The sequence below is a fragment of the Lepisma saccharinum genome, chromosome 24, assembly GCF_977018435.1.
Source record: "Lepisma saccharinum chromosome 24, izLepSacc3.1, whole genome shotgun sequence".
Lineage (NCBI taxonomy): Eukaryota > Metazoa > Arthropoda > Insecta > Zygentoma > Lepismatidae > Lepisma > Lepisma saccharinum.
In genome coordinates this window covers 40,630,416-40,644,742 of record NC_139252.1, presented here as the reverse complement: position 1 = coordinate 40,644,742, position 14,327 = coordinate 40,630,416, and the positions used below count along the sequence as shown (strand labels likewise).

At 37.4% G+C, this 14,327-nt stretch overlaps 1 protein-coding gene across 2 annotated transcripts in view; it reads left to right on the top strand.

Moving 5' to 3' along the window:
- The window catches only part of LOC145978364 (carbonic anhydrase 2-like), a 29,282-nt gene extending 19,250 nt beyond the window's left edge, over positions 1 to 10,032 (top strand). For both annotated transcript variants that reach the window (XM_083110966.1, XM_083110965.1), the window contains exons 4-8: positions 3,502 to 3,663; positions 5,094 to 5,256; positions 7,695 to 7,800; positions 8,058 to 8,282; positions 9,809 to 10,032. In XM_083110966.1, the coding sequence (XP_082967092.1) occupies positions 3,502 to 3,663; positions 5,094 to 5,256; positions 7,695 to 7,800; positions 8,058 to 8,282; positions 9,809 to 9,943 (791 nt within the window). In that variant the 3' untranslated portion in view covers positions 9,944 to 10,032. The remainder of the gene's footprint in view (positions 1 to 3,501; positions 3,664 to 5,093; positions 5,257 to 7,694; positions 7,801 to 8,057; positions 8,283 to 9,808) is intronic.
- The last annotated feature ends 4,295 nt before the right edge of the window (positions 10,033 to 14,327 follow it).

The following is a 14,327-nucleotide window of genomic DNA, read 5'->3' as shown; positions in this document are numbered from 1 at the left end:
TAAATAAATTTAAGCCACTTAATTAAGCTATGTAAACCCAGAATATGTATATAATAAACCTAGGATGAAGGCCAAGGGTGTTATGTATCAGATACCTTATGCAGGTCTTAAATCTCTTAAAACTATTGATAGTCTTCTAACCAAAAAGCAGCGCAAGAAAAAAATTCTTGTCTTGCCAAGGGCCATGGTATGAAATTATTACTTAGTACCCCTCAATTAAAAAAAATTACAGCAATCTAGAAAAAAATCACATATAGGTGGATTTATATTTAGTATCCCAGCTATTTTAGCAGCTTTGGGGGCTGTGGGGAGCTTGGCTGGGGGATCAGCTGCTATAGCAAAAACAGTAATAGATGCCAAAAAGAATAAGGCAGAATTAGATGAATTGAAGCGCCATAATCTGGCCATGGAAAAACAAGGCAAAGGTCTTAAGAAAGCCATGAATAAGTTTAAAAAAAAACAAGAGCCGCTTACAAACCAAGATATTGAAGCTTTAATCAAGCCACTGGGCATCAAAAATTTTAGAGGTGTGTACATGTCTGATTCTTTACCAGAACAACCACTCAACAAAGAGTGTGGCATAGTTAATTTGGATAAGTACAAAAATCAGGGCACTCACTGGATCTGTTATCTTAAATATTTAAAAGATGAGGCATTTGTGTTTGATTCATTTGGAGGTGTTCCACCTGAAAATTTAGTAAAATATCTAAAATCAACGAATCTTTATTACAATAATGCCCGTGTTCAAAATTTCAAAGATGTTAATTGTGGACATCTGTGTTTATCTGTTCTTAGATATCTGTCTCAAATAAATAAACCATCAATTGAAGATTTTCAAAAAGCCTTGTGGTATCTGAAACATCATGGGGGTATTCCATCTCACCAGCCAAAATTCAATGTTGAAACTTAGATTACATGATGATATAGTGTATCCCAAAACAATAGCTCTCAGAGCATTTTATGGCATGTACTTGATCCCCAATATTACACACCACAACAACAAGATTGCAGTTGGTGATCAAAAAATTGTTATCACTCCAGGGCAATATAATCTATCTACTCTAAATGCTCATTTACCCAGAGGAATAGTGTTAACTCAAAATTCTGTCACTCACAGAGTAGAGATTGTGTCCGCTACAGAAACAGTGGATCTGGGTACTATAGGAGAGCTGTTAGGCTTTGAGAACAACACAAAACTTGAACCAGCCATTAAACACACTACTATTAATATACCTAAATTCTTAGCCATAGAGACTCTGAATATTCACTGTAATGTGGCCGAGGGTATGATCACCAAATCAGATGGCATAGGCACTCACAAACAAACTGGCATCATTGCAACATTCAAACCTAACTCTGAATTTATGGAACCGATCATCTACACTCCATCACCAACATTATATTTTCCTGTGTGCCATAATAGAATAGATTACATTGAATTGATGGTCACTAATGAAAAAGAAGAATTAGTTGATTTTGCTGGAGCCACAACAACTGCTATCATAGAAATTAATATTTAAATAAAAATACATACAAAAAAATGGAAAATATTGAGAGTTATGAGCTACAATCATTCCCCCCAAACAGGAGGACCTTTGCAAATTTAAATCAACCCAACACAGAGATTGAGGTTGATCTTGATGTAGGAGATGGCTTTATACACCCCCACAGAGCAGATCTATATATCAAGTTTGATGTTGTAAAGCTCGATGGTACAGATTATCCTGCTAACTCAAATATAAGATTGGTAGACAATTTTGTGCCACATCTGTTCTCTGAAATTGAGATCAGGAAACATGGTGTTGTTATAAACAGAGTAGATTACCCTGGTATTACCTCTACAGCTTTGGCCACACTAAAATTATCCAAACCGAGGCATCATACTACAAAATAGGTGGATTTGAGGCTGGTGATAAAATTATATCTAAAAGCCACACAGTGCTGTTCCCCATGCGCGTGTTGCCAGGATTCTTCTCAGATTACCAAGATATTATGTGGAAGGGTGGTTTAAGAATCACATTTAGAAGAGCTGCTAATGATAATAATGCTTTGATGAGGTACAGTACATTAAATTCTACTGGGGCAGCTCTGCCTAATACCCTACCTGATGAAGGCAAATGTCTTATTCAGACTATGGAGCTAAGAATTCCAGTTGTTGAATATGAAGCCAGTTATGCTCTTAAATACAAAGCAGATATACTAAAAAATCCACAGGTGCCTTTACAATTTTATACATATCAATGTGTGCAGAAGCCTGCCACTGGTAGCTATTATGAATTTGATGCTACAAACTCATTCTCCAGTATACAATATGACATGCCAGATTTTGTGGTGGTACTGTTTCAGACTGGAAGACGCAATAATCAGGAAAAAAATTCAAGTAAGTTTGATAGCTGCAACATCAAGAACATATATCTTAAAATGGCAGAAATGAGGTGTTTCCTAGAGAAAATTATAATTTAAACATGTCCAAGGATGATTTCCTCAAATTATATGAAGCATTTACAGCATACAAAAGGGTCACTACTGGCAATACTGACATGTATTACACGCCAGATGAATTCAAAGCACAAAGACCCATGTTTGTCATCAACACCTCAAAAAGGAAACAAGTTGTGGTTAATGACAGGACAAACATTAAAATTATCTGTGCATTCCATGATACACTCCCTGATGACACCATATGTAGTGTTATTCTTATAGGTGAAAAATCATATGTTTATGATGTAAGAAATGAGAGAGTCACAGAGCAATTCTAGAAAGCCTCTGCATATTACATTGTCTTTGTACTAGATATGCAAGTTGGGCCTGGTGTCCAATTAAAATATTGAGCATATTCCAGGTAACATATTAACATAACAGCAACAAGTATTTAAGCATATATTACATTATACTACTGTGTAAGCAAAAGCTCTTATGAGCATTTTTGGCTTAGTTTTAAGTGTAGCCATAGCAATATCAAGAGGGACATATTTTTGACAAGCTTATGGACAACAATCTCACAGATTCAGCTTTTGCACACATGGCCAAATCAGTCTGTTGAGGCTTCTTCATTTGTACACTAGAATTCGGGATTTTTGGGATTTTGACAGAGTAGCACACTGTAAGCAATAAGATCATATGGACAACTTGAGATAATTTTAAGTGTAGCCAAATTAATATATTGAGGGTTCTTCATTTGTACACTAGGATTCAGGATTCTTGGGATTGACAGCATAGCACACTTGGGGCAATTGACCCATATGGGCATCTTGACATAGTTTTAAGTGTAGCCAAATCGGGTCTGTTAATCAAATGGGCTCTTCATTTGTTGTCCTTATCCTATAGTATTTTACACTACTCACTCTAGTGGTCTAGGATTGCGTTCTAAATATGGAATACATAATAACTACATTAAGATGGTAAATAAATATTAAAAAACCGTGGTATAATTACTTGTAGTTTACATGACTGAGTAATAACAAAAATATCAGGGATGTATTCATTTAAGTTTGATTTCAGGAGTAGACTCTTGGGGCGACATCTACCCGAAGTGCAGAGGGCAAAAACAATCGCCGATCGATATTGGCATACAACGACTCGCGGCGAAGAACAACAAGCCGTTGGCGTGGAAAGCATATGATGAGGCGACCTCCATGACTCTGGCCAATGATGGTCATTCAGGTAATTTATAGAGCTGAGCCGATGCCGATGTATCGATATCGGACAGTTTCGGTTGGAATTCATCTACCGATACCAACCGATACTTTTCCGGTATGTTGGTCAAAAATGCCTTTTTGCAGAGTCTGATTACATTGAAAAACATGCAAAATTCAAAATTATTTTTATTTTGCACAAATTATGCAAGAAAAACTGTATTTTTAAAATTAAATAGCATCTATTTTAATATTCTGATGTAATTCTTGAATATTTTAAAGCAAATGTATTGGTAAATTCATGCATATAATTGGAGATTATTTACACACTAACATTGATCAATATTTTGAACAAATTGTAATTATTGCAATTTTCAAATATCGGTATCGGTGGGTATCGGTCCCCCAGCTATTACTTTGGTTTGAGTTGGTGTTTTAAGTCCACTTTGTGCACAGTAAGGCTAATCGGGACTGGACCTAGAGTTTAAAGTGGAGTCCGAACCACTATGTGCCTCCACCGGGTATCAAACCCGGGACCCCTTGATTACAAGGCGACAACGACCCAGCTATTAGTAAATCTCCTCGAATTCATATAGTGCTTGTAATGAGGGATGGCGTATATGGAGTTAAATCTCATGTACATAATGCTTGTGATGGTAGTCACAGGATGACATAACCAGTACAATTAAATCACAAATGTAAATAATCTTCTTTTTACTTGCATATTTGAAAGCAATTATCATGTCTATCGTCATATATATCACAAAATGTCATACACTGAATAACAATTAGTCAATCAAGGCATGGAGAACCATAATTCTTTCCGGGGATGGGGTGGGGGGGCAACACTTTCCGAGGAAGGCAAAGGAACATACTATGATTCGAAATCGTACAATGCTTTATTTTGAATTAATGGAAAAGGGAATAACTTTATAACTTAATATAATAATAATATTTTACTTAGAACGGAAACACAAACAATGAACAATTTATTTTCCGGTCTAGTTTTCGAAAAGGGAAGTGCGCCCCCCCGATGAATACGCCCATGCATCAAGGCTGTATTATTTTCGTTCACATGCATTATATTACATATATCCTATAAATTTTGTGTGTGTACGATGGTGTTCAGTTTAGTCATTTTTAGTCTATCCGATTCATGTAAGTATATTTTTTCTTAGAAACAACGGGTGTGGTGTATTGGGCATACATAACAATTGGAATTTAATTTTTTAAAGCTATAGTTTCTTTAATAACAATATGTTTCTCTGTGTTTTATCATTCAGGCGTTTTATAATACTGTATTTAGAAGTATCAGCACCACCTGTTGATCTAGTCTGTATTTACATTCCAATGTAAACCATAATCATACTACACGTTGCTATCTGCCAAGGTTTCATTACTCATTAATTGTGCAGCACGAATTTTACAAATACTAATGTATATTATCGTTTTCCATAGCTAAACTGAGCCCGAGATGGAGTAAAAACGACCCCGTAAGTACTGAGATCATACCGTCAATATCTGGAAGCGTTCTGCGTAACACGTATTTATTATCCAACATCCATTTCCATTGGGGACCCAACTCATCTGTAGGAAGCGAACATACATTTGACGGGAAAAGGTGAGTAGCCTGGCTCGAGTGTTTGACCATAATGCCCTACATCAAAAAGCTACCAACCAGGAAAAAGACTGATGCACTCGGGTAATTAAAAGTCTCATTCAATCACGAGCCTTTTTTATTTCTATTTCAAAAAATTAAGATTAACTAGTTAGTTGATGGTATCTTGAAAACATTGGGTATATGTAAACGGTGTCGTCCTAATTGCGAACACTTCCTGCCTGAACAGGAATACACTCGAAGGGGGTCGTCCTAATTGCGAACACATTTTTCTGCCTTGTAACCTGTCACGTGCCAGTTCGGAAAAGACAATGAGAAATGCAAGGAAGAGATGTTTCCCGAGAGCGACGACAGATGGCAGCACGCCATATAAAGAAGAGCAGAGTTCATTGTAGAAACTTGGAGCGGAGGAGAGCGATTATATACTATATTATAGTAAATGAAAAATACATAAAGGAAGAGTATAAAAATTATAGAAGGAGTGAATAAAATGTTGTATGTAGCCAATTAAGATAATTAAGAAAATCCTCATATATGAAACAATAAAGAAAAGTTAATAAGTGAGCAAATGAATTCAGAAATGTATCTCTCTCCTTTTTGATTTTCTGACGAGGAGAATATCGTCAGCTTTTGTATTTGTCCGTCCCTCGGTGGCGCTGTGTCAAATTAGACGCCCCCAAGCACTTACGGTTGCGCTTCTTATTAGACGCACTGGGCCATAGGCAGCGCTTGCTGTTAGCGATCCTGGGCTATTCCCCTTTTGGGTCCTTACATAGGAGGTGGCGCTATTGTCAGTTTAGGCGCCCCTAATCTTTCGATAAATATAGCTTGTGTTGTTTATATAATGCCAAAGAAAGCGAGCGCATATATGTAATAAATAAGATTACGATTTAAAAGGGAAGAAATAAATTAGAAGAAGGAAAAGAAGATGAAGCCTTTTCCCAAAATAGTAGGAAGAAAAGAAGAAGAAGCTTTTTCCCAAATCAAAGAGAAGAAGAAGTATTTTCCAAAAAACAGAAAGAAGAAGCCTTTTCCCAAAATAGAAGGAAGAAAAGAAGAAGAAGTCTTCTTCAAAAATAGAAAGAAGAAGAAGTATTTTCCAAAAATAGAAGGAAGAAAGGAAGAAGAAGCCTTTTCCCAAATAGAAAGAAGAAGAAGTATTTTCCAAAAAATAGAAAGAAGAAAAGAAGAAGCCTTTTCGCAGAAATTACGAGAAGGAAGAAGAAGAAGAAGAATTCCTTTTTTAAGAAGAATATAACCGACGTAAATTTGAAATCAGCATATATATATATATATACAAGCTTCGCTATATGTTTTCTCTGTATTGTGTACAGTTTTCAGAATATAGATCCGCATTTAACTATATCTCTTGGTTATAAAACGCTTTCTTATTTGGAATTCTCGAATAAAGAACCTATCCCCTGAGATTAAGATATATCTGTAGCCGTGGTATAAATAACATTTAAATACGTACCCCAAGGGCGTAGCAAACCTACAACTTTCTCTCAATTTCCTGAGTCCTTTTAACTATATTTGAAAAGAAACTCAGTGCCACACTTGACACTGGTCAGTGGTCTGTGGGTCACTGGTGGTGTAAAAGTTGCACCTCAAGTTGAAGCATGTCAATTTTAACATAAAATCCGACATGATTAAAGCCTTCGTCGAAATACATACATTTTCTGCCTCAGCCTCTAAGGATTTAATGAGCTCTGCCACTATTGAATGTGGCTTGCTTGTGGATTCAGCTTGCTCGTAAATATGAAGCCATCATTCTTCAAGATCTAGGTTTAGAAAAGCTAAAGACGCTCACATACGGATGCTCCTCTTTATTTCTTCATCTTTATTGTAAGATGTAGTCATGCGAATTTCTTGAACTTTCCTCCAAAGACTTTATGTAAAGTGGAAAAAACAACCGTGAATGTTAATCTTGGTTGAAACCTCTTTGCAAGCAGAAATAGCAGCAGCCTCGAAGTCAATTTTCACCGTTTCAGGGTTACACTCTGGTATTTCCCTCAAGATTAATCGAAACAACCGTAAATAAATGTCTTTCCTCTTGTCTGATGGAAACGCGAAGGCTAGAGGTACATTTGCTTCTAAATTCGTACATCCCAAGTCTGCATGTATAATCCAAGAAAACTGGCTAGTACAGCTTTTGAACGTTTCATCCTTTAAAATATGTGTTTGGGTCTTCAAAGTCTCTCTTCCTTTGGCGCTGGCAAAGACCAGAAATCTCGTGTCTTACCCTTACCTGTTTTTAAAAACAGGATTTCAGTTCGATGTGTTCGCAATTAGGACGTGGAAATATTTCTCAGTTTCATGTGTTCGCAATTAGGACGATGCAGGCACTGTTCGCAATTAGGACACAACCATGTAAACAGTTGCTGTTCTAAAATGCATTACAGTCTACCCTCTTCAGTTTTTGTTTTTCTTAATAATTTCAGGCTGCCACTTGAAGCCCACCTAGTCCACTACAAGGGGCGGTACGGAAGCCAAGAAAGGGCTCTCCAGTACAAGGATGGAATAGTTGTAGCAGCGTTCTTCTTTCAGGTATGGTTTAAGTTCTCATTGGAACGCCAGTTTCGTATGTGACATAACTCGCGAGGAAGCCAACCACGACGTGTATCTGGTTTCGAGTACAATTTTAAAAATGCGAAAAGGACTAACTGCGGACAGGATCATTAAATTGTAAATGAAATCGGTAATGTTTGTAAGAAAAGTATAGGAAATAAGAGTCAATAATGAAGAATAGCATAGACGCAGTTTTTATGAATTGGATCAACCTACCAATTGGTTCACTTTTGCAGGTAGTGCCAGAGAATAACGAAGCATTGCAGTCAGTCGTGCAGGCACTGGAACAGATCCAGGAAGCAGGAAGTTCGACCGTTATCGAGAATCTTAATTTGGGAAACCTCTTCAACCCTTTGACCCATGGTTTTGTGAGTTACGAAGGGTCCTTGACAACTCCACCTTGCAACGAAGCTGTGACATGGATAATTTCCTCTGTCAAACTACCGATCTCTGAGGAGCAGGTGAGTTCGCTGTATGCCCCGCTTTAGACGAAGGTATCTTTCTTAGCATTTTTCTTACCATTTGTGCCATGACCCAAATGCTACCGTGTAAAGTGAAAAATCTTATATCATTTCAGATCCCATGGCATATTTCATGGCATTTCTCTAATGATAAGATCGATCCTATTTGCGTAGCATTTTTCGTAGCATAACCAATCAGAAGCGACCTCTAGGTCACGAGTGCAGTTTTAATGGCGGCCGCGTGAGATGTAAACAATGTATCACTTCACATCTTTAAAAGACGATAACTATTCAACCGAGAGGAATAACGTATCGTATAAAACGGTATTAGGTACAAAAGCAATGGCACTGCTTAAATACATACTTTATAACTTACACAGTACACGTATGGAAGAATATTTTAATTGTTTCAACTGTTAAAACCGTGCACTCACCATAGAGGGTGTAACTCAACGTGTCTTTCGTGCTGTATATACAGAGCATTCCCTGACATTGGCTACGAGACTCGGCGGCAAGCGGCCCGGCATCAGCGCTTGTCTTTCTCGGTAAACGGGTCCGCGACAGTCGCTTATATTAAACCTCGTAAAAAAAAGTTTAGAGTAACAGGGTCAGTTCTGAATAAAAATGGAAAGAAAAATGGGGAAATAAAGTATACAAAGACAATCCGCACACCATCCGTGAGTTAAAAAGAGATTATTGTACGAAAAATCGGGAGAATTACAGTAGACGAACTTGCACGTGTAAATGCCAATTTCCTTCGGAGATGCCAGGAATGTGTTGCAGCAGAGGGACATCGTTTTCAACACCCTCTGTAGTCAAAGTTAGTACACAATATGAAAACTGTAATTTTAATAGCCGACTCAAGCGACTGTCGCAGACCCGTTCACCGGGAAAGACAAGCGCTGATGCCTGGCAGCTTGCCGTCGAGTCTCGTAGCGAATGTCACGGAATGCTCTGTATTATACGTACGTACATTGTAATTGCAAAAGCTTGCCGAAATGTTCCGTAAAATGCTTCCGTGTAAAGTACTGTCTGCTCTAAGATTCTTGGAAGTATTTACATAGCATTTATGCTAGCAAAGATGTAAAAGGAAGTCCTTCCGTCTAAACAAGCTAATTGTTAATAGGAGGATTGTAACAATACAGATAAACACGAGCGTGTGTTCTTACCAATAGTGTACATTAGACTATGAAGTCCTACTCGAAAAACCTGGCCTCTCTCTCACCACTAGCATATCTATTACGATCTAGTTTGAAATCAAAGTATCGTCCACGAGATTCGGTTCTATGTCGTAGCTGGACTTCAACAAAGACTTTTTGAAAATACGTCTCGTTTTGAAAACCAACACGATGTGCCAACTTCTTATAAAATAAATACATCCTTTTAGAATTCCTTCCAGAGCATCTAACTTATTCTTAATGTTGTTTCTACCTCAAGGTCGATCGATGAGGTTTATATGAACTTCTATGAATGGCTAATAATTATTTTAAAATTGTATAAAAAAATCCTTCAATTTTGTTTTCCAGCTCGAAGAATTTCGCAAGCTCCGTAACGACGAGCAAGGACCAATAACAGCAAACTACAGACCAACACAAAAAATCGGAAGCCGACGAGTATACTTTATTGGAAACAACCAGAAATACAAGATCCAAGGAGATTAAAGCAAGTCTGGATTTCAGAATTGTCAACGAGCTGCTTGTAATGTAATACAATGAAGAAGTCAAATAACATAATATATTTTAACAAAAACTCGAAACTTTGTTTTTTTCTGTGTTTAGTATATGGTTTCTCAAACTGCCCATCAAAACTATAATTTAATATAATTTCTAATTTGAACACATGCATTAAGCGCCTTTGGCTTTTAACGTTACGATGTGTAATATCCAGGATCACTTCAGCACGTCATAGCAGATTATAATTATGCATCAAAATTGTATTTAAGAAACTTCAAATATTTACTATTACTCGATTAGCTTCTATAACAATAGTTGAACAAATCTTTTGCAACGTCACAGTTGCGCAAAACACAGTGAACACATATCAAACAATTCAATTTTGCGTTACCACTTACGTAACGGTAGAAAGCTTCATTGTAAGCAGATTATTTTCATTTTGTAATATTTAACAGAGAAAATTGTAAATTTTGCCATTCAATATATCCTCCGACCTAGTGGGATTTTTACCAGTTTTATTCGCCTACTGTACCAAAGATCAACAATTAAATGCAAGTTAGTACGTATATTACTGCATCGATGATAATTTCAAAATTATCGCTCAAATTCTGGATTTATCACCTTCGGAAAGACAAGTCCAAAATTAAATAAGAAAAATACTTGATTTTTTTGGTAAGACAGCTGTTTTTATACATATGTTAGTGATGTTAACTACACAAGCCAGAAGAAATACATGCGTGTTTTTTTTTCATGCAAGAACAACAAGAATAATAAATATTAATTTACGTATTTAAATATCATTATTATTATTTGAATCTTATTAAACTATTGATAAAAACATTATTATTATTACACCATTTAGTTTGGACCGCCCGAAATATAATTCTAGATAGAGTACGTACGTACCTGCTCGCGAAGCCACAAGTAACAGAATTGAAGAATTTGACCAGCAAAAATCGTTGTCAAATTCAGTCCAAGGCAAACGTCAAGCGGGTACGCTAATTCTTGAGGTACGTACCTAACTAAAGTGCTTTGAGCCCAATCCAGATGAGGTATAGAATTGCATCGTAACGGCGTGTTCCACTAGTCATTTTTGTATGTACCAAAGCTGGTGCTCGGGTAGAGGTGAGACCTAACCGGAGGTAGTGATTGCAGAGGTTGGAGTTGGAGTGCAAGCAGTGTTGTCACAATCTAAGGTTAAATTTCCCTTTGCAAAGGGGAAATTTCCCTTTCTTTACACAATTTTCCCTTCATCCAAAAAAGTCATGAGTAGTTTCAAGAGAAAAAAATAAGAGGAAAGTTAATTTTATGTCGTAAGCGAAGTAGTGGTGTCATTTCCTGCCATGTGGATATAGTACTGGACTCTACAACATGCTTTATTTCATTTCATACATTAGAAACTTCCATTTATCAAAACATGCTTTTTGTACCTTTTCACTCACATGTTCAGTAACGTTTTGCAATTAAAAGTTCATGTTCTGGAGTTTGACGAAAGTTGAGTTACCTGGTTCTCTCCCCCCCCCCCCCCCCGGCCCTTCATACTCGTAATAAAAATAATAAGGAGTAGTTGGAGTATTTTCATTGGCCCTTGTTTGTATAAATAAAAAATGTTGAACAAATTAATCACATGTATGCTTATGCCAAGCCTTTTCGCTACCGGGCCAGAAGTCCCAACTTCGAACCCTGATCAGGGGTTATGGAGTGACTTCCTCAATCATCCAAATGTAAACCTCTTTTCCACGCAGTACACCCTGCCTGGACTACATATTGCAGACTAGCGAGGCTGTGGCGTCTGGACTCACAGCCAGTAATCCTCTATGGGGTTCGTGTTGTCGTCCCCATATGTTTGTGATTGTGGCTTCATCCATCTCACCTTATCACCATTCACCCTCATCTTCGCGATCAGTCAAAAGTGGCAGAAAGTAAAATAAAGCAAATCAACGGAAAGTACATGGCAGTTAATTTTTTTTTAGCTAGTCCAATTATGATGGGAAATCTTGCCAACCCAAATTCATGGTCTCCAAGGTCAGGTTTAAATGTGGTCCTGGTAGTACATGCCCTCCTAGGCCTGATGGAATTGGACCTAAAAATAGTGCACTGACGCACGCAAGTATTTTCTCGGAGGTGGCTGGAATTGTAAAGTTGGATATTGCATATCTACATTCTAGGGAGTGGGAGTTACGTAATACAAAATATTTCGTAATTACCACTTTTAACCTTCATTTTAAAAGTTGTTCAAAGACAAAAATGATAATCGGAGCCATTTTAAGGTGATTTTGAATTTACCACTTTGGGTTTTCCAAATTGAAAATTTTGAGACGGACTATAGCCTCATCAGCTTCCTTCCTGCGTACGCCAGTGACCTGGAGTTACTTGAATCGGAAATTTGGTTTTGTGATAGCTATTCTTATAGAGCTGCGGTTCTGAAACTTTTTTTCTCATTGTACCCCTTTAGTCGTAACTAAAGGTCTAATGTAACCCCCCCTCCCCCGCATAGGTTTTCTCCGAATAGGAGCTTTAGGGGATTTTTTTTGGCTGCCTGATATTGCAGAGGCGATTTGAGATGTTGGAGGTGTGTATCTGCCATAGAGCAAAATTGTATTGGTGCCGTGCTGTTAGCGAACGTGCTCGTATCGAACACAGTTACGGAAGGATTTGCAGGTGCGTGCTGTTAGCGAACACGCAAACTTGTCCTGTCTTATTTGTCTTTGAATCTGATCAGCATGAAGTGTTGCCAGTGATAAGCCAACTTGCGTGGAGAAACACCTCAGTGGCTGGTGCCTCTTGACCTGACCTGACTCATTCTTCAATCGGGTCTTCCTTGTCGCACAACAGTTTTGCTATACGTATTCTGACGTCAGACGAGGAATGCCTACGAGGTTAGGTTAGGTTCCATTAGCAAAAATACAATGAAAAATTATTATTTAGGCTAAGAGAACTAAACATAGCTAGCCTAACCTAACAACGTAGGCATTTAGCCTAAAATTAAAAAGCTCTCTCCCGTGACGTCAGAACACAAGGTTGCTCAAGTGTTGTGCGATAAGTGAGGCCCTTCTTCAATTGACTGTGAAACCATCAAGATGAGTGAAATAAAATTAAAAATATATAGCTAACAGTACAATTGGGTACTTGTAATTTCAGGTTGACACCATCGTCTAAATAGCGCTATCGGGATAAAAACTCCGAATATATTCCACTTAATAATCAAACGAAAAGAGGAAGCGGTACATGCCATGTTCCAAATTAGGCAGGGAGAATTTGGATTCTCTAGTGGTAAAAGGAAGACTTAAATGAACATCGACACCCGGATGAAAACAGCTTTGGAACAACTGAAAATTGATAATAACATTTACAAATGTCTTAGGAAGTTGTCCTTTGTACAAAAAGTAACCTAGGTTGATTAACATTTACATTTCCTACGTAAAATTTGATTTTAAGGAAGATGAAATATATCAATATTTTAACAAAAACTTTCATGTAGTTAACATAACCTAAATTGTTGAAGATCCTTCATTTAGTTAATTTCAAACACAAAATGATTATAAGGTATCACTGGCAACACTTGCATGTTGACCACTTTCAAGGACAAACATGACAGGGCAAGTTTGTGTGTTCGCTAACAGCACTCACCTGCAAATCATTTCCTTCCGGTGTTCGCTAAGAGCATGTGTTCGTTACGAGCACGGAATCATTGTATTCGGGCTGTACGCGGGAAGATAGTAAACAAAAAAACATTAGAATCCCACGTTTATTATTTTATTGAGTGTTCGTACGTTTATAATCTTATGATCAGTTATAAAAATAAAAATGTAAAACACATGTATGCTAAGAAGTACGTAAGAAACTTTAATTTTCATATATTGTTCCCGAGTCATTGAAGAAAACTAAAGAACAGAAATAAGTTTGTAAACAAACTGTCAAGCACAATTTATATTGTAAATTCTCAGGATTTCTAGTGAGATGGATGTGATTGCATATCCTGACACAGTATCTTCGTGTCTGGTTGTGCACTTGGAACTTTCAAGCGGAGATTCGGCTCCAAATTTAGTCTATTTCGGCACTTGTTTTTTAGGTACACCATGGATGAAAAACCACTCTCCCAGCTGATTGCGTACCCCCTTCAAGTAGTTAATGTACCCCGGGTGGTACGCGTACCACAGTTTGAGAACCACTGTTCTAAAGTAACATAATAGTTTTAATACTCTGTAATGCGTATTTCTAATACGCACCACTAGATGGAGTCCCAGTCGACGAAGCATATTCTGCCATCTAGCGCCTACCTCACGAATTATTTATAAAGGACGCTGCAACACCGAAGCGTTCAAGGTGAAGGCAAACAAATGCGAGAAAAAGTTTGATAAATGATCACGAT